Source organism: Lagopus muta, chromosome 11, assembly GCF_023343835.1.
Source record: "Lagopus muta isolate bLagMut1 chromosome 11, bLagMut1 primary, whole genome shotgun sequence".
In the NCBI taxonomy this organism is placed as follows: domain Eukaryota; kingdom Metazoa; phylum Chordata; class Aves; order Galliformes; family Phasianidae; genus Lagopus; species Lagopus muta.
This window is the reverse complement of record NC_064443.1, coordinates 3,787,860-3,811,286: the sequence shown is the minus strand read 5'-3', so window position 1 is coordinate 3,811,286 and position 23,427 is coordinate 3,787,860. Positions and strand designations below refer to the sequence as shown.

Below are 23,427 nucleotides of genomic sequence, written 5' to 3'. Positions count from 1 at the left end.
ATGAAGTTACACTGAGTAGAGCATACATAACTAGGAATACGTGATGCTGGGGAAAATCCATTTTACCCTTGTCAGAAATACTTTTTGATAAAATTTCCATTAGTTGCTAGCCTAGCACTCAGTTCTTTGTTTAGACAACCTGGTCTTTTAGGTCTTCGTTACCATAACTGAAAGTAGTCATCTTTTCAGGTGTTGTCAAGTTAACATTAAGCAGCTGCTGATTCAGGTCTGTAGAAAGGTCAGATTGTTGAGTAAGTGTTGATCTGGACTCAGATGTCTATATTTTCCCCTCTTCCCAGAGGGATTAGAGTGAAACACTGAGTGCATTGCCCAGACGGATGAGAATGAACAGCAGACTTGAGCAGTAAATTGCAATAGATTCCCAGATGAAAAGTAGATCCAAGCAAGCAAACTCTCACTTAATAGCTTCAAATAATATCTTGATGATAAAAACACAGTTGTATGTAAAGGTCTACATTTCATCCTCTTGATGAATGAATCCCTCTGGAATAGCGAACTTCTGCTTCTCCCTAATGAGCTCCTGTCACCTTAGACACAGCCCCCTCACACAAAATATTTATCCGAGTAAATTCTGGGAAATAATGTTCAATATTGTATCACTATTATTGGACCATGTTTTGTTCCAGGAAGTCCTACAGACTATTAAGAACCTTGATAGCGTAATGTTGGTATCAATTAGTTCCATATGCTTAATACTCTGTATCTGGGAATTCAACTTTGTCTTAAGCGATAACATGATTTTAAGGCAAGAACATGATTTTGTCTATATTAATTAAACTCACTGAAGATAAGATCATTCTAACGGTGAACTCTTTACAGGTCCTGGGCTCCTTTTACTCACTGTAAAATAATACCCATTGAGGAACAAAAACTGGTGCAGTGTTAGATCTGCCATTGCTTTTCCTGTTGAACATCTCCCAGTTCAGTATGAGCTATATAATAAGACTGTGGCTTTTGATAAATAGAATGAAATGTATTAATTAATGTTGCCTACCGGCTCACCTTACTTACACGTACTGACTCAATATCAAATGGAGCATCAGGTGTTCACCTCTGAAAAGACATGAGCATGCTTATTAATTAGCCTTGCTTGCCAACTACCTTTAATGAGTTGCTGGATTATTGAATAAACCACAGTCTATGGCTTGTCAGAAAAATTGGTAAGGTTACTTTGTACTGAGCCTAGCATTTCACTGCTAGACCATTATGTAGTCTTTTCTACTGCCAACACATGCTGAATAGAATCCTGAGATCAGTGACATTCTAGAGTGCTGATCTACTCCCATTTCCTAGCACCTCCTTCTCCATTTTCCTTGTCTTTATTAATGATAAAACTTCCACTCTGATGAAGACTGTGGTATTTTTGCACATATCAGTCTATTCAAACAATATTATTTTTCATTTAATTTTATGGTAATTGTTGACAACTCTGTCCTATTTGTCCTTTACGATATTGGACAGTGAATGTGAAAGTATGACCTCTGATGCTCAGGCAGAAGCAAAGCTCTCACCACAAACTTTGATTTGGAAAGAACTCATTAACTGTGTCTCTGTTGACTAGTAGAAACTCTGTTTGGCTTATTTTGTGTTACATGCTGAATCCAGTACAATTAATTAAGCTTCTACGAATTGTTATTCCACAGTTCCTCCTAGTGCTCAAAACCAAAATTATCCTGAATACTTTTCAAAAAGTGCCTTCAGTAAGAAAGAGTTGACTATAAATAAAAGTATCTTAATTTATAGTGTGAATATCTGATCATATCATTATGCCTTATCTACTTCAGTCTTTTCCTATCAAAACCAGCAATGACCATGATAAGAATGACTTCTGACGACTCATTATTTTTCTTTTAAAATAATTACATCTTGATTTCTTGGAGTAGATAGATTCCTAGAAAAGACTAAGGTCTCAAAGCACCATAATCCATTAATTTTAACTATATTATAAAACTTTATCAGTTAAAAAGACTTTGCCATAAATACATTGAATGTTAAATTAATAATAATCAGTGCTATAAAGTATTTAAAATTCTTGTGATATGCTTGAAACTCGAAATTCAAGTTATCTTGCTTAAGGAGAAAACAGAATTTTCCATTGACTTTGGTAAAAATAAAAAAAGCTGAAGTCAGGAGACAGAGCTTAACAAAAAAACAGTTCTTTCAGCTTCAGCCTATCGAGTTTAGCATGAATTATCCAATGCAGTGAAAACTGACAGAAGTGTTCAACATGCTTTCACCCCCCCCAAAGATTTGGAAATCAGTAGTGTTACAATTTCAAATTATATGTAAATCACTGTATAATTCATTGGTTGTTTTTTTTTTTAAGCCACAAGCGAAGTTTGACAATAAATGTTAGTCCTAAAACAATTTCAACAGAAAGCTGGTGGGTAACATATACAGAATACCATCTAGTCACTCATTCTGCGCACCAAGTTCAAGAGCATCAACAGTAATATCTTAATATCTGAAGCATAATTGTTTAGTCATACTAGGGCATCTGCCATTAATAATCAATATTAAATCTAATTCCAAAGTTGTATATTTAATGCAGCCATAATCAAACTATCCTGGAGGGTAAACCAAGCAGATAACGACCACACAGTTCTGCCAAAAGGCCGAAGTTCAAATAGCACTTGACCTGATCAACACGTTAAGGCATGGAGTCTTCTGAAAAAGTCTTTGGGTTGAAGTATCTCTGTTAAGTATAAGAGAAACTACCTTCACCTACAAGGATGATCATCAAAACCAAATCTAAAGAAGAGACCTTTGACAAAGACTGTAAGGAAGCACTGGAATAGAAATTCCAGATATAGAACAAAAAGCAAATGAGCAGTGAAAGATATGCGTATCAGAAGAAGTGGACATAATGAAAGGATGAGCATAGCCAAAGGATGAAGGAAGTAGGTGAAGAAAATTGTACAAAGAATGGTTTGGTAAAAACAATGAGAGAATGCAACTTCAGCATCAATTGTTTCAGATTGCCTGCAAGTATATTACATTACCAGGGCAAAACTTCCTTCCCCAGCTATTTGTAGTAGTATTCATACCAATACATACAATTATTCAATACCACAAGAAAACACAGGCGATTAATAATACAAATAAATGTCTTCTAGACATTACATACGTATGAGGAAATCCATCCCCCTTGTGATTTGGAATCCACTAGGCTGCAGTTATCTCCTGGCAGATGTGCTGAACCGAACAGCCCTCCCCTGCCACACATCCCATTCTCCCGGCAGCTGAGTGCTCAGATGTGAGATTTTGGGATCAGCTTCCTCCCGCTCCAATTGACCACTTACATCCCCTTCACACAAAGTCCTGATCCTCACCTAGGCCTGCTCCCCTAGCAGAAGATATATCAAGTAAAGGGCACATTGCCTGGAAGCAGTTTGACTCCAGCCACCAGAAACCTTTTGGCCCAGCAAGGTTACCGGAACTCCCAGGGACAGCCTAAAGCAGAAAACAGTCACTATCAATTGTGAGCAGTAAAGTATCTCACACTGTTATGTTTCCAAATTAGGACCAGCTTTGGTCCGTTCCCTTCCTTCTGCCTCTCAAATAAAAAGGAACTTGCAGAAGTTCTTCTTATTGCCAAGGCAACCTCACACAGCTGAGCACTGCGAGACATCTAAGAGGACTTCAGAAGTCACTCAAATAAGATTCAGAACTTATAAGTGACAGCACTGAAAAAACGCAAGTTAAACTGCTCAAGGCAAAAATAAGAGCTAAGAGAGAAGGGTTGTCTCACTAAATCATGACAAAGGTGACCCAGTCGAACAAGATGAGGAAATTCCGAAGTGCATCCCAGATTTGGGACATTAATTTTAAATATTCACTTAAAGTCATTTAAAACTCACTTTGCTGCCACCATATGAACACGACTAGAAAAAGAAAAAAAAAAAAAAAGATGACAGGCTTGCAAAAGCACTCCTATGATTCTTCAGTGAAGGATGCCAGCAAACACCCTCGCACAGCAAACAGTGGCTGTGAGCAACTGCTGAGAGCATGGCAGGCATCACCCTGGAAGAACATTTCATGTCCATATACAAGGTGAGATGGCCCCTAGAGCATGTGCTGAGCACAGGAAGGGGCATAGGAGAGAAGAGCAGAGCAGGAGACACACAGGAATGTTTACATACTGGAAATGCAATCGATTGCCACCACACAGCAAGCAGCAGCATATTTGCTCTGTAATTTTAAGCTGCCAGCTGCAGCAGTGTTAATGTCAGCATCAATACCTCTGGAAAAGTGGGACAGCAGAATGCACTGCCAGCATCTCATGGCAAAATATTCCACACTGATATCTCTGTTAAACAGGATTAACATCAGGAATTAAAAATAACATCTCCGTTTGGGGGGAAACAATCTGATTTCACCTTAAGAGTCACTGCATGTTGGTAATGCTGAAACAGCTATCTAACAGAAGTTACTTTTAAATCATTTCCAATCCTGCAGACCTTTGATCAAGCACACTCTTTAGGGTTCAAGGCCAAAATCTTGATTTTTCCAAGACATTTAGTTAACAATCAACACAAACACCTGTACAATATTATTCCAGTTTGTACACAGCATTTTGGAGAAATAGTGCACATCTATGTTGAAGAATTGGGTATATTCTTCGTCCTCTACCAAGAGGTCACTTCAGCATAGTCAAAAAGACAGCTTAATGACTTTGGCCACCTGATATTCCACATGCAAGTGACTTCAACTATGCTATAGCATGTAGATCAAAGCTATCCAGTGGGAACAACTCATGGAAGGAAACAATTCATCTTTGCACGGCCAAGCACCTATTCAGCTAAAGCTGTTATTATTCCTTTGGTAATAAATATCTGTCAAGATGCATGACAGACACAATAGCAGAAAGACCTCTTCAACTCAAAGATATCTTGAAAAGAGTCTGGGCCTTCTGGCATTGCACAGGTCACACACCATGTGATTGTGCCTTTTGACATAACTGTGCGTGACACATTTGGATCACAGAGCTCTTCTGCAACTTTGGGTTAAGGTTTTTACTTCATGGGTTGTAGCAGATAAGTTTTCATGTTTATCAGGAGACAGTGTAGCAGAAGGTGTAATTCAATCTCATCAATATCCTTGGGAACAAAACCCTGATGAAATTTATAATTATTTTCCTTAGCTCTCCTGAAAATGTCTACAATTTATCTGAGGAGCCCTTCAGGACCTAAATCTTAGAAGCACTGGAGACTGACAAGGCCAGCCCCTAAAGCAAGAAACATACTTTAGCAGGGACAGACACACCACTCATGTAACACATTTGATGCATCCATAATCACTGATAATTTAGATTTACGCTTCCTTTCAGCACGTTATTTTGAAGTCTGAAAAGTAATTGTTCTGCACTTCTGGCTAAGCACCTGTTCTTCAGTTAGTTTCACATCTACGTCAGCGACACAGGAGATGGGGTCAATGCTGTCAGACCGCCCTCGCGCCTGCACAACTCACTGGCTTGAGAAAACAATAGAACAAAGGATGTCCAGGGAGCCAGCGCTCCACTGTCATCACGTGAGAGTCAGGAATGTGAGCACATCTTAATACCTGCATAGGTTTTCAGCTGCACCCCACACTTTTGGAGCAGAGATGTAGTGGTTTAAGTTTTTTGAGTTTTTTTCTTTAACAAAACCTAGACATACTGCACAGAGACAACGATGTAAAATCACAGTGAAGAATCTGATCAGCATTAGAACCTTTTTAGTCAATTACACAAACAGGATTACTGTCTTTTTAATTTGTTTTTTAAACCAAGACAGACATCTATGTGTTTTCATAGGATAGAAGTCAAGGAAAGGCACATATTTTGGCTGCAGTACTACAACACTACAAACATCAAGGTGGCTGACTGACCTTGCAAAACCATGTAACTGGTATGAACCTTCCTGGCAAAGTAGAGGGACGATGTAATGTACAACTCTCTAGTCAAGTTTTTGGATTTTTGCTTTTAATGAATGAAAAAACACTTAAGGTACAATTAAAAATAAACAGCAATTCCATCATTTCTTCAAAATCCTACACTGGAAGAAGGGGATGCAACACAAATGAAGTTAGACAAGCACAGAAAAACTCGCAGTGCTCCAAAATTTGTTATCCAAACTTCCAAACTAAGGCACTGAATCAAACTGCACGGAAAATTGTGAAGAAGTGCCTTTGCTGTACTGAGCTTAAGCAAGAATAAACTGAGCACCTAGAATAAATTATGGTAGGATGGTAAAATGTGGTAAAAATGTAATTTAATAGTTACACTTTCAGTTTTGCAACTTCAGTACTTAGAACGTTACCAGAAATCTGTCTTACTACATTAATGCTAACAGGATCCTGGACAAACAGTATTCAATCTGTAGCATCAGAAGAGCTATGCCATCATATGTAGTCAAACTCAAGAAAATTTAATGTGTTGAATGATATTAACTCTCTTCTCTCATTCCCTTGCATCTGCTTCAAAGACAAGCTCTCATTTCCAAGCACACCTTTAAAGAAATGGGCTGTCCTCCATCTCCCCTAATCTCTGATTTTAATCAGAACAATAAAAGAATCATGGCAGACTTCGAACAGTTCTAAAAGTTCAGTTCAACCCTCTTCCTACTATTCATTTCCTCAGTCATTCAGTGCCTTACGGGCCTACATTCAAGCTGCCCTAATACCAAAAAATACAATGCCTTTGGAGAAGCAGTGGGAGGAGAGTAAGACAAAATGCAAAAGGAATAATCAAGAAAGCAGCACAGCCTACGGAAGCTCAGGTTATTTATTGAGTTATTGCAATGATTCAGCTCACAATCCACATGGGAAAAGACTATCTGCAGTCCTTAAGGAATTCTGTACGAAAGCTGAGAGGAAACAAGTTAAAGTTATTGTTACAGAAATAGCAGCTACAACACCCAGCTATTGCCATTATACAACAGAAATAATCTGCATTTAATATAATCCATGGTTAGATTGCCAAATTCTGGATTGGTAATAAGGGTGGGAGACTATAATGCATTGTTTTACTTGCCTCAAGGCAAAGACAAGGAATGAGATTCCTAATAGCATACAGAAAGGATTTTTTTTTGCTTTATAAGTTAAAAAGAAAGTTACTAAACCATGTTGTGAGCTATGTCAGACCATGTCATTCATTGTCTGTGAAAATGGGTTCTATGTCTGAGCTTCCCAAGATGCATGGGAAAAGTCTCCTTTGTCTTTACTGGATCTGCAACTGCAAGCATGTTTTCTGGAACACCTACAGACATGTGGAAAAAAATGACTGGAAGCAACTATAAATAATATCCAGAAATATTTAGGAAAAAAAAGACAGGTCAGTAATTGTGACTGCATCACAATAAGGGAAATAAATATTGGGAAAACACTGATCTATTTGTATAGGAAGCACATTTAGTTGACTGCCAAAAGTACATCCTTTTGCCTTTATTTTCCCCTCACCTTTATAAATAAGAGGCACGTCAAACACCATCATTCTTCTCTTCTGAAAGACCTCTTGGAAAACAGATGGGAACAGTAAATTTGATCAGTCTAGATTTGAAGGCTAAGCAGCAATTGCAAAAGGGAGGCAGGAAATGATTACTGCATCTGACATGCTATTCTTATCCCAAGTCTGTTCATACCAGTTATTGTCAAAAGAAAAACGACCAGTCACCCAGCCATGCTACTTCCACTGGCACAGCTACTGAGCTTGGACTTTCTTATTGAAAGTATTACTGCCCCAGTAATAAAAATTTAAAATATTTTGTCCAAACTTCTTTTTCCACTCTTCAGACATAACAAAGTCCTCTTTCATGAAAATATAGAAATGAAATGTTAAGTTTAAGAAGGACATCAAGGATTGCAAGGAACAGCATCGGTTATCATCTGCCCAGCCAAAACATGATCCCCACAAAGACTTCAGCAGCTAAGTTTTCCAATTTCCTTGGCTCAGCTGGAAGCAACATTGCTGCTAACAACAACACTTTGCAAAATGTTGGAAATACTTAACGGAGATGCAGGTAAGTGTGTTGTCTTTAAATTTTAAGGTAGCATTATAAAGGGAGCAGTTTCTGCACCCCTTTAAGCATTAGTTGAGACAAGTGCTTAAGGGCTGTGCTCATCTCTCCTCTAGCAGGGCAACAAAAGGACAAAAGCACTACGTGCCAACTGTTTGCTTTCATAGGACACTTAGAAAATAAGGAAAAAAAAAATGCCTTTAGTAACTCTCTGATGTACTGCAAAGACAAACCTTAATTTCATCAAGGGCAAACTGGCTGCATCGATTGGATTATTCATTTGGCATAATGGACTTTCCTTTCTTCCTGCAGCTTTCTCAAATCAAGAACAAAATGAAGATAAATCAGCTCTCTCTCAAAGCTGACACTCGCTATATATTTATAGATTTCAAAGCCCTGCAATACAATAGAAGTGAGGTATTCATTACACACTATTTTTTCCTTGGCAATACTATTACTCAGGCTGCACAGAAAACACAGACGCTTTCTAAGGAAAGACTACAGCACAGGTCAGCAGCAGCTCCCACTTCTCTCCTCCCTTTAGGACTTCTTTACTTCTACCAATAAACCCAGCACAGAGGCGCTTTGGTGCACATGCAGGCATACAAAACAAAATACCTCTTTGATCCTCCAAGCAAAGGACTAATTGCCTTTTTGTGAGGGAGTACTGCTAACGTAATCCTACTTTGCAATCTCAACAACTTACGTAATTGTCGAAGTTTATGAAATCTAAAAATTATTTTCCCCATCATTATGGGCTCTGTTGCTATTAACTTAAAAGGCCTGGCCTCATCTCCTCCCATGAAATAAATGAACTAGTAACACGAACAAGCTCAGACCACTATTTCAAAGAATGAGCCTACACATTTATCAACTGCACCATATAATAGCAACTTTCCACCACTCGTTATTTCGTAGAATGGGAATGACATACTGTACTGAATCACTGTATTTAGATCAAGGAGAAACCCATGGTACAACACATCAGGGAAAATGCTACCCTACAATAACCTCTTGAGAAAGAGGAAAGGAATTACTGTCCTTGGCCAGACTTGCTTTGGACTTACACCACACCGTCATTGCAATTGAGCTAATCATCATAAAGAAACTTTTAGACCTGTGCAAAATATTACATCTATTTAACATTTGGCTCATCTGAGGTGCAACAGCAGAATGTATGCCTGCTGTCTGCAACCTGCATATGCTTAATGTGCTATCTTAAAGAGAAACGGATTCAGCTTTCATGAAAGTAGCTTTCTTTCTTAGTGTTACATCCACCAAAATAAGGCCATCAGGCTGAATGGATGATCTCTTGGGCAGTCATACAAATAAACAAGAACCAGCCCCAGAAAAAATCTCTGATGATGCTTAATATAGCAGGTAGAATACATTCAACTGCTTTCTTCCTTTCCTAAAGTTACTTTAAAGCAATGCAGTTTCACACAAAGAAGATTTTGCAAAGCGTTTAGGAATCTCAAAGGAGCAGGTGAATGAGCTTGTATTTATTTTAAAAGCTTCATGGGGAAAACGCATCATGCAATATTCCTCTAGTTTTCTAAAAGTAAATGAACAAATCCAAAGTAAATTAGCAAGTTGCACAGTATGCCAAAAACCAGAAACAAAATGAGCAGTGAAATTGTACTTATCACTTAGAAAAATCTAATCCTTTCATTTGAGATGTTTATGTTTGGGTAACCTTTGAAAGAATGTTTGCTGTTCCATTACACAAACAATGGAAATATGAGATAAGGAAAATAATAGCAATTGCCAAGAATGCTTCATGCACTTTCTTCAAGCCATTAAACATGTAGATACTATTTTATAGATGTATAAGATACTGCTTACAGCACAGATGCACAGATCCAGTTCATCCAGCCCCAGCGCCCATGTGGGTCCCAGGGGCATGAAGCAGAAATCCTCAAAGCAGAGCTCTCTTGTCCCACTGTGCTGGGAGACCAGTGAAGCACAGAGATGTGAGAGCCAACTCTAAGCCCAGTAAGGCCAAGTACTACAACTTTAACTGACACATTATATACTGCATGCCAAAGCAGAACTCCTTGTTTCACATGCAGTATTAATGCTCAGCCATCTTGACTAGATGTTTTCCATCTGTTCCCAGTCTTGAAAGACCTACTATGACAATGACATTCAATGGGAACTTGGGTCAGGCCTAATGTTTCCCCACAGAACAGACAAGCAAAGAGCCAGGTAAACAATAAATGCCATGTAGCCAACGATCAGGGGCACAGCACCCCCACATGCTTACAGGGCAGAAGAGTCCCCAGAACATCTCCTCTGATGCTTCCATCCACACAGGGCAAGTATACCTGGGCTTCTCCCATCAGGACCCCTAAGCTACAGGTAGTATAGAACTGACTGTAGCATGCTGGGGGACCCAGCTGTATGCAGGGACCATGTGAAGTGCTCTGTGGGGCAGTAAGCATTTATGAGAGTACAGAGAAGTGCCACGATACCACAAGTTCTTACCAGCTCAATCGAGATTAACATCGCAAGAGTAACCAGGTAGAATAGGAGTCCAAAGTTCACCAGTCTTTCCCACTCTCCCCAGTCAAGTAAGGAAGAAAAGCATTGCAAAAAGAAACCCTAACAGGCATGAACCGTGACAATAATGAAGGCTTTTTGTCATGGGAGAAGGCTTCCATTGTTTAAACCAAGGCTTCCATGTGGGAAGAACATGCACAAATAAGGACAAGGTGTGTACTTGGAGTTTGGCCTGGACACGTTGGCAAATTGGCCTGAACTGCAAGTTCTGTTTTGACGCCACAAGTAAGGATGAGGAGTTGAACAGCATGGCGATCTGGAGAGAGGATGAGAAGTTCTGGTTTGAAGTTTTCTAAGGAAGCTGCACGGAAGTCCTTCAAAGAACTTTCGCTCAGCTCCCCACCCAAATTCTTGAAGTAAGAGAGCTGGTGACATAACTTTTTAAAAAATATTTTTTTAAAAAAGATTGCATGAGTATGATATTGATAGATTCATAGAATCTTTTGGGTTGGAAGGGATCCATAAAGGTCACCTAGTCCAACTCCCCTGCACTGAAAAGGGACACCAGTTCCATCAGGTGCTCAGAGCCCCTCCAGTCTGACCTTGAACATCTACAGGACAGGGCCTTCCACAACATCTCTGGGCAACCCGTACCAGTACCTGCCCACCCTTATAGTAAAAAAGCCTGCTTCCTTATGCCCAATCTGAATCCATCCTCTTTATTTTGAAGCCATTTCCCCTTTCACAGTAATTTTCACAAATTTCAATTTCTGGCAATCTACCATTTTTATTTCTATTTTCTATCTGTCCCAATATATTTCATTCCTTTCTCTAATTGTATATACCTATAGCTCGTTTAATGTAAAACAACTGAGTGGTGTACCTAATTGAAATTCCACACGTACTAAGCAAGATTAACTTCAAAAAACAGTACATTAAGTTATTAATGGTGTATTTTTATAGACACACTCTTGAGAAACCAGATCCAGTAAATATTAAAAGCAACCAGTTCATCTGGCTTGGTTCATTTTTTCCCCTCGGTTAAAACTGTAAAATGCTTTTCAGACTCGATTAATGAAAGCCAACTACAGTTGGCTTAATTGGTATTAGGAATGTTTTTCCTATATAACAAATGTGAGAGAGGAAAAAAACCCCAAACATCTATCTTAACTAAGGACTGTTATGGCAATAAAAAGTCAACCACTAAAAATACTATCATTTAACTGTTAATTGATACTTTCTCTTGCCATGAAACCTTTCTACAGTATCCTAAGAGAACTACAGTTAAAAACGTCTTAAAAAAATCAACTCATATTTTCACATTAACAGTAGGTTCCAATGGCTCACATCTTAAATGCTCTCACACTCCACCAGATCACCTCTAGAAATTTTATCTACTTGGTAAGTACTTAATGCAAACAAAACAACTTTGCAGTGCTGTAATATGATACCAATATGCAACATCTTTTGGAATTCTGGCTTCAGGCCTGATAGAGCAAATATTACCAAGATAAAAGGCTTTTCTTTATAAAAAAAAAAAAAAAAAAAAGAAAAACATAATTATGCACAGCTTCACATTTCATGCATATTAGAAATTACTACATTCAAGTTCCAAGCGAGAAATTGTGGAAGTTAATTCAATAACATATTCTTATAAGGAATATTTTTTATTATATGAAGGGACTGTAGTTGAATAACTTAATGTAAACTCGTGCACATTATATAAAATTGTAGGTAAAGAACAGTCAACATCCATATTGGGAAATAATATATTTCAGTTTTATATACACATACACACTATACTATTACTTAATATATTCTTTCTTACCTGGTATTCATCCAACTAATTCATCACCTTTTATCAGCCATTCTTTATAAAATATCACTAGAATCAGAGACTCATAGAATTGCTCAGGTTGGAAAAGACCTTAAAGGTCATCACGTCCAACCATGACCTAACCGTGCTACCCTAACTAACAACCCTCTGCTAAATCATGTCTCTGAGCACCACATCCAAACAGTTTTTTAACACAGGGATGGTGACTCAACCACCTCCCTGGGGAGCTCGTTCCAGTGCTTAACCACCCTTTCTGTAAAGAAGTTTTTCCTGATACCCAATCTAAACCTCCCCTGGCAGAACTTGAGGCCATTTCCCCTTGTCCTGTCTCCTGTCACCAGTGAGAAGACACCAACCCTGCTCTCACTGTAAGCACCTTTCAAGTATTTGAAGAAAGAAATAAGGTCTCCTCTTAGCCTCCTCTTCTCTTCCTGAGACTGAGCAGCTCCAGTTCCTTCAGTCTCTCCTCACAGGCCATATTCTCAAAGCCCTTCACCAGCCTTGTTGCCCTTCTTTGGACCCGCTCCAGTACCTCCATGTCCTTTCTGTACTGAGCTGCCCAAAACTGAACACAGTACTCAAAGTGAGACCTCACCAATGCCGAGTACAGGGGCAGGATGACTTCTCTAGTCCTGTTCTCCACACCATTCCTGATCCAAGCCAGGAAGCCATTGGCCTTCTTGGCCACCTGGGCACACTGCTGGCTCATACTCAACCAACTGTCCACCAGTAAGCCTGTTAACCAAGTTAACCTTGGCCCATCGATCCCTCTGTAGTTCCTTTCTCCCCTCAGGCAGATCAACACTCCCTCCCAACCTGGTGTCATCTGCAAACTTACTGAGGGTACACTCAATCCCCTCATCAAGATCATTAATAAAGATGTTAAATAGAAGCGGCCCCAGTACCAAACTGTAGGGGTCTCTTCTTATGACCTGCAGCCAACTGGATTTAACTCCAATGACCACAACTCTTTGGGTCCAGCCATCCAGCCAGTGTTTCACCCATCAGAGCACACACCCATCGAACTGTGGGCAGCCAGATTCTCCATGGGAATGTTGGGCAGGAGGAGGGGGAGGGAGACAACTCAAGTGTGCCTCAGAGACTCAGCACAGAAAATCATACAATATTGTTTTGAAGAATGACAGATAGCTAGATCCTCTTTTATTTTCGGTATTATTAGAATAATGAAAGTGAAACTAATCTCAGCATAAATATTTTAAAAGAAAATTCAAGGAGATGTGTAGTTGTGTTTTTTCATACTACAGATTTCTATTGGTTTTGAGAAGATTGCTTCTAGGAGCACTGGTAGCTTTTCATTATAATATAATCATTTTAATGCTGGAAATCCCTTAGGCATAACCGAGAGCTGAGACCCGCACAGCATCTATACTTAGAAAACAGATCAAAGAAAATTTTAAGACTGAAGCCTTGTAATCCATGATGTTATGAATTCATTCAACATGCAGCAGACTCAGAATTCAGCAGACTTTTAGTATTAACTGAATTCAGACAAGAGTTCAGAAAACACTGCTAAGTACCTGCACAGCAGCCTAACATTTAACTTACGCAGAGTGTCTTACTTTGAGAAGTTCAAGGCCTACAAAACAAAGCCCCAAAAAGGCATATCCAGTGTAAGTGAATGATTCTACCAATTCATAGGTAGCACATCAAACACTAACACGGAAAATTAATTCCTGAATAAATCACTGGACTAATCGCTATTTTTCTAAATTTTCTAAATATTGAGTAAGCCAATAAAAATTCAGATTAGGCCAAATTGAAAGGTGCCTGTTTCCAGGATTTTGTTCCCCTCTGTTCAGTAGCTACTAAAGCCACACTTCAGACCTTTGGAAAACAAATTCCAAAAGAGCTCACAAAACAAGGAAGAGCAAATTCAACACAAGTGCTTCTTGCAGTTTCATTCATATTCTCCTAGGACTTTTGTTCAGCAAGATTTTGGGTTTATTAAAAGAAGAAGCAGTTCCCTGCAGTGATGCTTATTCTGTTTTTTTCCCATAAAATCCATAGCACTCCAAACTATAACAACAAAAACAGTGGCAGTTGAATTAAATACACTTCATCCTCCCACTCTGTTCACCCAGAAGAAAAAGGAAGGTGGGTGGTTGGAGAAGTGATTTGCAAGCATTGTGGCAAGGTATGGGATTGCATAACAACATTCCTTGGGGAATCCAAGGCTTGCTCCTCATGCCACCCAAATAAATAAATAAATGAAACCAACTCTATGGGAGCATCTATTACGTACATCAATAATTTATCTGTAACTTGTGCCTAATTGATGTTAAAATTCCCCTTCCATACAAGAACTTATTTTGTTTCCTTCCTCTGAGAACAGTCATTTCTTCAAGGATATCTTCTTCACTGTATCATGGCATCCTTACATTTTTATACTTAGATACAAGAACAGGGATGGCTAGGACTTATGTCTAAACAAATGCTTGACACAGTTTTTCTATTGAATTCTTATAGATGCTTTTTTTTCAAATGAAAATTTGCGTGTTCAACAGAACATTTCAGAAACATTCTCTCTTAAAAGTATTTTTTCCACGGAAAACAAAAATAAGACCAAAGCTTACTATGTCTGGGAACATTTACTCCATTATCTAATTTAAAATTAAAACCCAGCAGAGTCTTCATGATTCCAAGGCTATGCTGATTGCCATTTGAAGCTGGAAATGTTTTTCCCTAATGCACAAGTGATGAAGCATACGTAAGGCTCAGAGGAAAGTTACCTTATCTGAAGTATCAGATATAGATTACTGCTGGAGTCAGCATGCCACACTAGTTGGATCCACACACTCTGTTCCAATATGAGGAATTAAGTTTCCCTGATGTCACAAATTGAACAGATAATGCAATTAACATTTCCTTTGAAGTTCACATTGACCTGGTAGCCACTAGAATAAGTTGGCAGAACTTTTTAGTAAAGTCACTGAAGTGCTCCCAAACTGGGACTTCATCTTTGGCGTTCTACAATCCACTGAGGAATATTGAGTGTGCTAAATCCCAAGTGGAATATATTTAAGTCAATCTTTGTTATGTAAAAACAGGGATTCTGCACTTCTGTCTGGAATCCTCCATCACGCATCAGGGATATATCAGAACTGGTGCATGTTCCCCGAGGAGTCGATTATCTGGTGTGCAACAGCCCTTAGGCCCCTGTCTGAAAAACTGATGGACATCAGGATATCTCAGGCAGGTGGCATGCACCCATTTTCTTACCTTACCCCTCCCAGAAAGAGGGATCTCTGGGTAAGAGAAGATACTTGTAGAAAATGAAAAATTATGTATGAAAAGGTGCCACTTGTCACTAATTATCCTAGAATACAAGACAGCACATGAATGCTGAAGCACTATCACAGTTTCATTTAAATACAAAATTCATTTAATAATCCCATTCTGAGAAAGCACTATTCACAGCTTCACTTTCTCATGTCTAAAAATTCTGAGATTGTATAAGATCAAGGGTAGGGTCATGAAAAATTTACTTTAAGATTAGGTATAGCTGCTCCTTTGGAACTCTTCAACTTGCAGTATCACATAATGTGATATTATCAATTTCACAATTTACGTGTTTGTGATAACACCAATAAATCAAGACTTTCAAGCACTGAAACAGAGGAAATAAAAATTCATTTAGTTAAGAGACGAGAAAGAAGCAAAGCTAAAACTTCTACCTCGTTGAAAAAGAAAATTTAAGATGTAACTACAAGACAACATAAGCATTATAGATTGAAATACTGTATAATTTCCAGAAGTGTTAGTATCTTTGGAGATGAAAATACGATGATGGTGCTGAAAACCAGACAAACGACTGCTGACCAGGTAGAAAATTCCAGAGGCACTTAGAAGAATAGATATTGAGAAGTTATGAATGGCATCACTGAACATAAAAAATTAAGGAGCATAGCTATAAGTACAAAAGCAGCCCAAACAATAAAAACACCAACATATTTATGCGTTGGTAATTATTAAAATTATCTGTGGTATAATTTTAATGTGGAGTTACGACTAGTAACCACAAAATATATTATGTATTGATCTAAAAAGGAACATAACATACCTCAAAAGTTAATTTTATATTCTCAAGATGTGTAAACACCTAAAAACTCTATTTAAGCAACTAGTCTGCACCTTCTTACTCCCTCCAGAATTAAGAGGTCATAAAAGAGGTGCTGATATTTTTTTACTGCATTTCAAAGAAATAACACATGCTCATTTGTTTGAATAAGCAGCACCTTCTCATGCTATCCTTAGCTATCGCTAGACAAATTAGTGACTGTTTTCCTCTTCTTTCCCTGTAAAGTCCTCTGTTGTTTTACTGTTGTTAGGGACAATGGACAGCATCATGAGAATTATATGTTTAAAATAAAACCTCTCTTGAACTCTCTGGAGAGAATTTATGCAAAGTCCCCTGATTCAACTGAAGGAAAATTTGCTTACCTTCTGTTGGTGATGTCTTCAGATGCCTGCAGAGCCCCTCTGTTTCCCCATATGTCTCTTTAATTTTTACCACTGCTTCTGTTCCTCGGAGTTCCATGAGGGAGCGCAGTTCTTGCAGGGTGCACCCAAATTCTCCTGCATGGTTGGCCTCATTTCTTTGGTTCTTGGAATAAAAATCACTATTTGTCATGTCACCCATGGTTACTGATTATATTGCTCCACTTGTTAGAGTTGATAGAAGCTTAAAATCTTTTAAAAACTGAAGGAGACGAGCCTTGAATTCCAGCCTAGGATTAAAAACAATCCAGCATGTGTCCAGTGAGCGACGTGGAGAATGCCTCTGGTGTGCAAGGTGCCCCTGACCGACTAGTGGTCCGCAGAACAGCTGCTTTCAAGGCTGCAGACCAGTTCCGCTCCATTCACCATTTCCCATTATGCAGCACCCAGGCTGTAGAATCTACATGGTCATTTCTTCCTCTGGACCTTTGGGAACAAATAGAAAGCACTCATTACAAGGGTGAGCAACGATTCTTCACAAGGATGAATTCAAATTCATTCTATCGATGCAATTCGGCTTGTCATTTAAGAACAGCTACAGAGAAACACTGTACAGATGTCCTGTGAAATGCTGCAGGTGGTCAAAGCTAGCATGGACAACAAGGATACCACTAGCTCTTAGGTAAAGCTCTCTACAGTTAAAGCACCAATAGCAGTGTTGCATACTTTAATCAAGTCCCAAGAGCAATTGCCAAATGAGATGGTTCATAAATATTAACAAGCAAGCGCTTAGACCAGCACACTAGATATGTGCCTCCAGTACGTGTGCTGGTTTGTACATCTGCAGCAGTCATTCAGCTGACCAGAACACAGGCAAGCTTAAAGGCAGCAAAGTAACAAAAAATAATTAAACCATTAGTTTGTGCAGTGGGTAAAGTAGAAGTGTTTTTCAGTGCAAGGACAGGATACAGCCACCCCTCAGAAATTCAGAATACGTGTACATACATCTCATCTTGCAGCTTCAGTGCTGTGCAGGCAAACTACCCCACAGAAGTGAGAAAACACTCAAATGCAGCACTGTGAGCTGTTGGAGCTGCAGCACAGGGGAGGGGCAGCTGGGGGCTGTCCTCCCTACACTGCCCACAGCCTGCACAGCCACAGGCCTGCTAGCATCCCACACACATATACACAGCTATACTTGCACAGGGTTCCATCTTTTTTTTTTGTTTTACCGTGTGTAGTGTTGAGAAAGCCACATTTGGACCATCTGGGAGGCAGCTGATTACTTGCTAAAAATCAGCCTTTAAACTCTTTCCCCTTCCCATACTTTAATGAAGTTGGTTTAAATACCGCGGAAAGCAGCTATTATATTTGGCACAGAGTTTTAACAGATTAAAGGTTTCATTTTTGCCTCAAGTGTGTGAATGCCTGTGCATTGTTAAATCTATAGGCCTTGGAATTGTTTTCTTGTGATGAAAAAGGCCCCTATACAGCCCCAGCAGCTTTCTGATTCAGACCTGTCAGCCTCAGCCTTCTAGGTATGGCACCACACCGTGGATATGAGTTCACACAAAGAGGATCCCAAAGTGTTTCAAGCCCCAGTGCTACATCTATGCATCAAATATAATCTCCTTCCCACACACAGATAACATAACACACAGGCTTGGTATTTCCAAACTAACTGCATTGCCACTGCCCTGCATGTGAGAAAGATCAAGCCCACTGCATTCATTAATTCCTCCTTGCTTCTAATGACACTACCTGCTCTGGAGCTGCCTGGTACACTTTCATCAACGAGACAAACTGAATCTCTATCAGTGCTCTAACAGGTAACTCAACATTCCTTTGATTTTGAGAGGAAAAAAAAGAAGAAAAACAACACTGAAGTTTTACAATATTGTAGGATGCAGTAAAAATGGCAGGCGACCGCCATTCTCTTCTTCCACCCTCCCTATTCATTGCCAGACATTCTGGTGCTAAGAGCTACTGCCAACTCTGTCACATTTTACTTTTCAAGATAAGGATTTCGGCACAAAGCATGGCTTGCAGTGAGCAGTAAAGAGAAACTGGGAGCAGCAGTAAAAATGGGCTTTCATTTGCCAAGGAGAAGATATTCTGCTCTACCACACAAGCCTTCCATGCTTGTATGCCAGACAGTGGTCACAGGAACAGTTAATTTCATGACAATTCCTTACATTAAGCATGCAGAAAAGGCCTTCGTTATCACTTCATCTGTTTATAAACAGGATGGATCATTATTCTGAACAGAAATAGCATCAGCCTGTAGCATTATTTTGAAAAAAATGGCAAGATGCAGAAGTCACAGATGTCCTGCAAAACAGACTTCATCCCAAGAGGCACTGAATCACTGCAGCTTCTGCTGACGATAACCTTTCCACCACTCATTTCTTAAATAATTTCAGACTCTTCCTGGCTTTGAGTATGGTAAGCTGTTGTTGATAGTTACCAAAAGCAAACCAAGATTTGGTCACGGCAAAGGATAAGTAAGAAAATATTAGGAAGAAAGGAGGCATTGATCATAATAACTAAAATGACAGCCTGCTATTTACTTCTAGTGGGAAAAAAAAAAATATTCCAGAGATTAATACACCTAAAGATTTTGAACACTCAAAAAAAAAAAAAAAAAAAAAAAAGCAACAGAAATGCACAATTCACCTAACAGACAGCTTCTAGGGTTAGTTTTTGCAAAGCCTTCTCTAATAAAAGAAAATCAACAACAGCACAGCAAAAAAACAATTGCATTTTTCTGATGTGAGCCTCCTGGTACTGAATTTGGTGTCAATCATGTTTTCCACACCTTCTCTGTGGGATGTGTTCACCTCTCTCGAGAAAGCATTTCTTTTGACCAACTGTGCCATCCCTGTACATTTACATTTTTGTTTCCATTCCTAAGAATTTCACAGCAATATTGCTTTGTAGCATGTGCTTGCTAATTTTGCATTTGCCTGCTTAATGTTTTATTTCATCTTCAATTAAATATTGATCAATAAGCAACAAATATGAAGGCTGTGCTTCCTCCAGTGCTCTGAAAACAAATCCCTGAGTTCAAGCTCTTCATGATACACCTAGTGCAGTGACACCAGGGAAACACCGTCTCACATTTTTGAAAGGCAGATGGTAAAATATAGGAAGCACAAAGCATGACTAACATTATTCACTGATAATGCATCTCTCTAATCCTGTGGAACAAGATATGCCAGCTTCATTTGATCCTTGAATCTCTTCTATGAAAAGCACAGGAACCCTGCCAGATGGTGTACCAGGTTAGCATAGCTGACACACGACCACATGGCCACTAAGTGGTTAATATTCCTTTAACAAAAGCTTAGAAATAGAAAACTTGAGGTTGGTATATGGCAATATTCCCCCATCAGTTGGGCTACACGACTTGCGTCAGCAGAACGGGTTAAATGACTCCAAGTGGATGAAATGTAGGAACTCTACAAGAAATCCAGCTACCACACCAGGCTTGGATACGATCTTTTGTTTGTGGTTTGGAGGGGTCTCACCATTCCCAATGACAATAATCTGCAGAGAAACCAAACCTTCACAGATAAAGTTCAGCGAAAGACAAAAACCTCCCTCCTGTCACTGAAAAACTAATTTCACACACAGTGTCATATTGCCAGCCAGGTGGTTATTTCTTTTTCCTTACCATTGCTTCTGAAACAAGGCTTTAGAAACAAGAAATCTGGGTTAAAATTTTCCTAAAGTGCATTTTGGAAACAACTGTGGAGAAATAAATACACACACACACACACACACACATATATACACACATCTTCCCAACAAGAAGTTGGGAAGTAACAAGACTTCAGAGTAGAAAGCTTGAGTAAAATACTACCCTCATTTTTCTCATTTAAAAAGTCTCCATCCTGATAAAGGTTTTTATTTTTCCAAGATGTCGTGGATTTTTGTTGTACAAGCTTCCCCTCTCCCTTCCTCCCCCAGGTGGCTGCATCTTGGAGAGCAGACTTCCACTCCTGTAGAGCCAAAGACAAATATTTTTCATCTTCTAGCTGCTTAAAGGAAGTGCATGCCAATTAAAACAGGAGCAATTTGGATGAAGTAACTGTAGCCCTGCTGGGAAAACTATACCTTGATTCCCTGAATCAGGAAAAGTCTCATCTTGGAAGCTCGTAAATATTTTCACAGTGTATTAGAATGATTTATAAGATATCATCACTGTGTATTCTGACAGCTGATTTCATCTGGACTTCTATTAGCATAAAATCAATGGTAAGGGAACAAACGAGCTCATCGGTTTCACCAGATCAGAACTGCAAGACTTGTATTTCACAATCCTTAAAGGTCTGATCAAAACCTGGATTCATGACAGCTCCAAAAACTCAGGCTGTATCCATAATTTGACTGTTTTCTCCAAGATCATTATCTAAGATCATATTGACTCTGATCTCAAAATCTGATGACGAAAGAATTACTTGCCCTTACAGAAGGAAGGATAAAGAGGTAATCACTCCTTAATGGGTTGTCAGAGGAATAACCAGGGCAGAGATCAGCTAAGCTGAGGTGCTATTCACTCATTCTGCAATTGGGAAGGGAGCACACAGGACTGGTTCCCCTCAAATTAAGCCAAGGGAATTGGCTTGTAGCATTGCCGTCACACTAGGATTGTTATTTGGATGTAGATCTGATGCCAGCTGCTCCTCTGGGACACACACAGACCTACCAAAGCAAGGGGGAGGGAAAAAAACATGGAAGCATCACATTTTACAGAGTACTAAGTTTTTGAAAAGATTTCTCTGTATCCCTGCTATTAGAGATTTTATTCCTTGGTAAAACAGAATTAAGGGGTTTCTCCCAGCAATCTCAACAAAATGGGCCAAGTGTTTTTTTTGTTTGTTTGTTTAGTTTTTGTTTATCCTCTATGGGCCATGTGGTAGAACAAGGCCAGCAACAGGCTGCCAGAATGCTGCAGGGCATTCAACACCCATGGCAGTACCTGAGAAAGAAAACCATACCATCCTCTAGAGAAATCTCCAGATGAAATTAATCCAGTTGTGGCCCAGTTGCACCATCTCATAAAACATATTGCTCTTCTCCTGTATCAAAAAGAAAATTCTCATCTATTTGGGACCCTTTGCAGACCAGCAGGAGAAATGCTCATCTCTCCAAGCAGTCAAGGAAACTAATCAAAAGCACCCAAACATGCTCATGTTCAAACTCACACTTAAAACAAATAGTGATTTTGAAGTTCAATTATCAGGAAGGCACAAGATGCAGCAGGAAAGAAAAACACTGTTTGAATAAAAGCAGGTTGGCACCTTCACAAGTGTGAAATTTTTGTTGAAAACCAGCAAGCCAAGAGTAGATGAAGAGAAAAAAACTGAACTTTGCAATTTGTCTGAAAATATCCTATCTACAACACTACATAACCTAACGCAACTTGAAATTCATTAAGAAACTGGTAAATAATTCAATCCTGGATGGGCATCCAGGACTGACAGACACTTGTGTGTTCCAACTACCAAAAAAACCATCCAACTCTTTCACAAATTTCCTGGTTCCTGCTCCCCAGGAGCATGAAACTACCTCTAGTGCCCTGTTAAAGTGTGCAGCCATTCAATCTGTTTCATACCACTACTCATGTAAATGGCTGCAACAAAGCCAAATGAACTACTGACAGGAAGAAAAATACTATTAAAGGAATCAATTCAGTCCCATTAAAGTCAATGAAATTACTCTATCAATGACTTCTGGGGGATTGGATCAGGCCCTGTAGATGAAATCGTTCCTTCACTGATGCCAGAATTTCACTCTTTATGAATGCTGTTAGAGGGACTGCAATAAGAAACCAGATCATGTTTATTATCGCCCATTGCTGAGCACTTGCTGGAGCGACAAAATATTCTTGGCATCACTGTGCAACACTATCAACCTGCTGGCTTCAGGCACAGCTGATAGGACCTGAGGAGGGACCTGCAGCCTGTGTCCCAGCTGTTATAGGGCCCTACACATCATTAACAATGTTTAATGGAGTAAAATTATTTCCCCTGCAAAGATATTTTCCAGTGAAGTCTGTACTGGTCACAAGTTTAAGAATTCTCTTGTTTCTTGAACTAACATGAATTTATTTTGTTGGTTATTTTTCATTAGTTATTTATTCTCCCAAGACTAATTCTATGCTGCAAAACAGTTATGGGGTTACTTTCATTCTCTACCTTCCTTTACCACACACATATTCCTGCTCTGTGGAGTTGTACTTTTGGCACCAAAGACCCATTCTTTACTCCCTTCAAGGTTTAGACAATTCTTGTTTTCACACGGAGTTGCACAGAGATGAATACTGCAGTTGCTTCAAGGAAAGCCAACTTCCAAAGAATATTATCCATTCAATCCAAAACATAGCTGGACAAAAAAAACTAAAGCTGTTCAAACTATCATTAAATGAAAGAGATTCGGAACAACAACAAAAACAAAAAAAAAAAAGAAGTCAAATGCAATGAAAACAATAGCTGAATAAATGGCCTCTCTATCTAATCTTCATGCCTTAAGATTAACTCAGAGACAGTAGCACACATTGCCATTGCTCTCAGTAATTACACTGCACGTCTCAACCTCGCTTTTCCCTCT

At 39.1% G+C, this 23,427-nt stretch overlaps 1 protein-coding gene across 4 annotated transcripts in view; it reads right to left on the bottom strand.

Moving 5' to 3' along the window:
* The window catches only part of ATP2B2 (ATPase plasma membrane Ca2+ transporting 2), a 355,270-nt gene that overhangs the window by 148,947 nt on the left and 182,896 nt on the right, over positions 1–23,427 (bottom strand). For all 4 annotated transcript variants that reach the window (XM_048957828.1, XM_048957824.1, XM_048957825.1 and 1 more), the window contains exon 4: positions 16,816–17,298. In XM_048957828.1, the coding sequence (XP_048813785.1) occupies positions 16,816–17,014 (199 nt within the window). In that variant the 5' untranslated portion in view covers positions 17,015–17,298. The remainder of the gene's footprint in view (positions 1–16,815; positions 17,299–23,427) is intronic.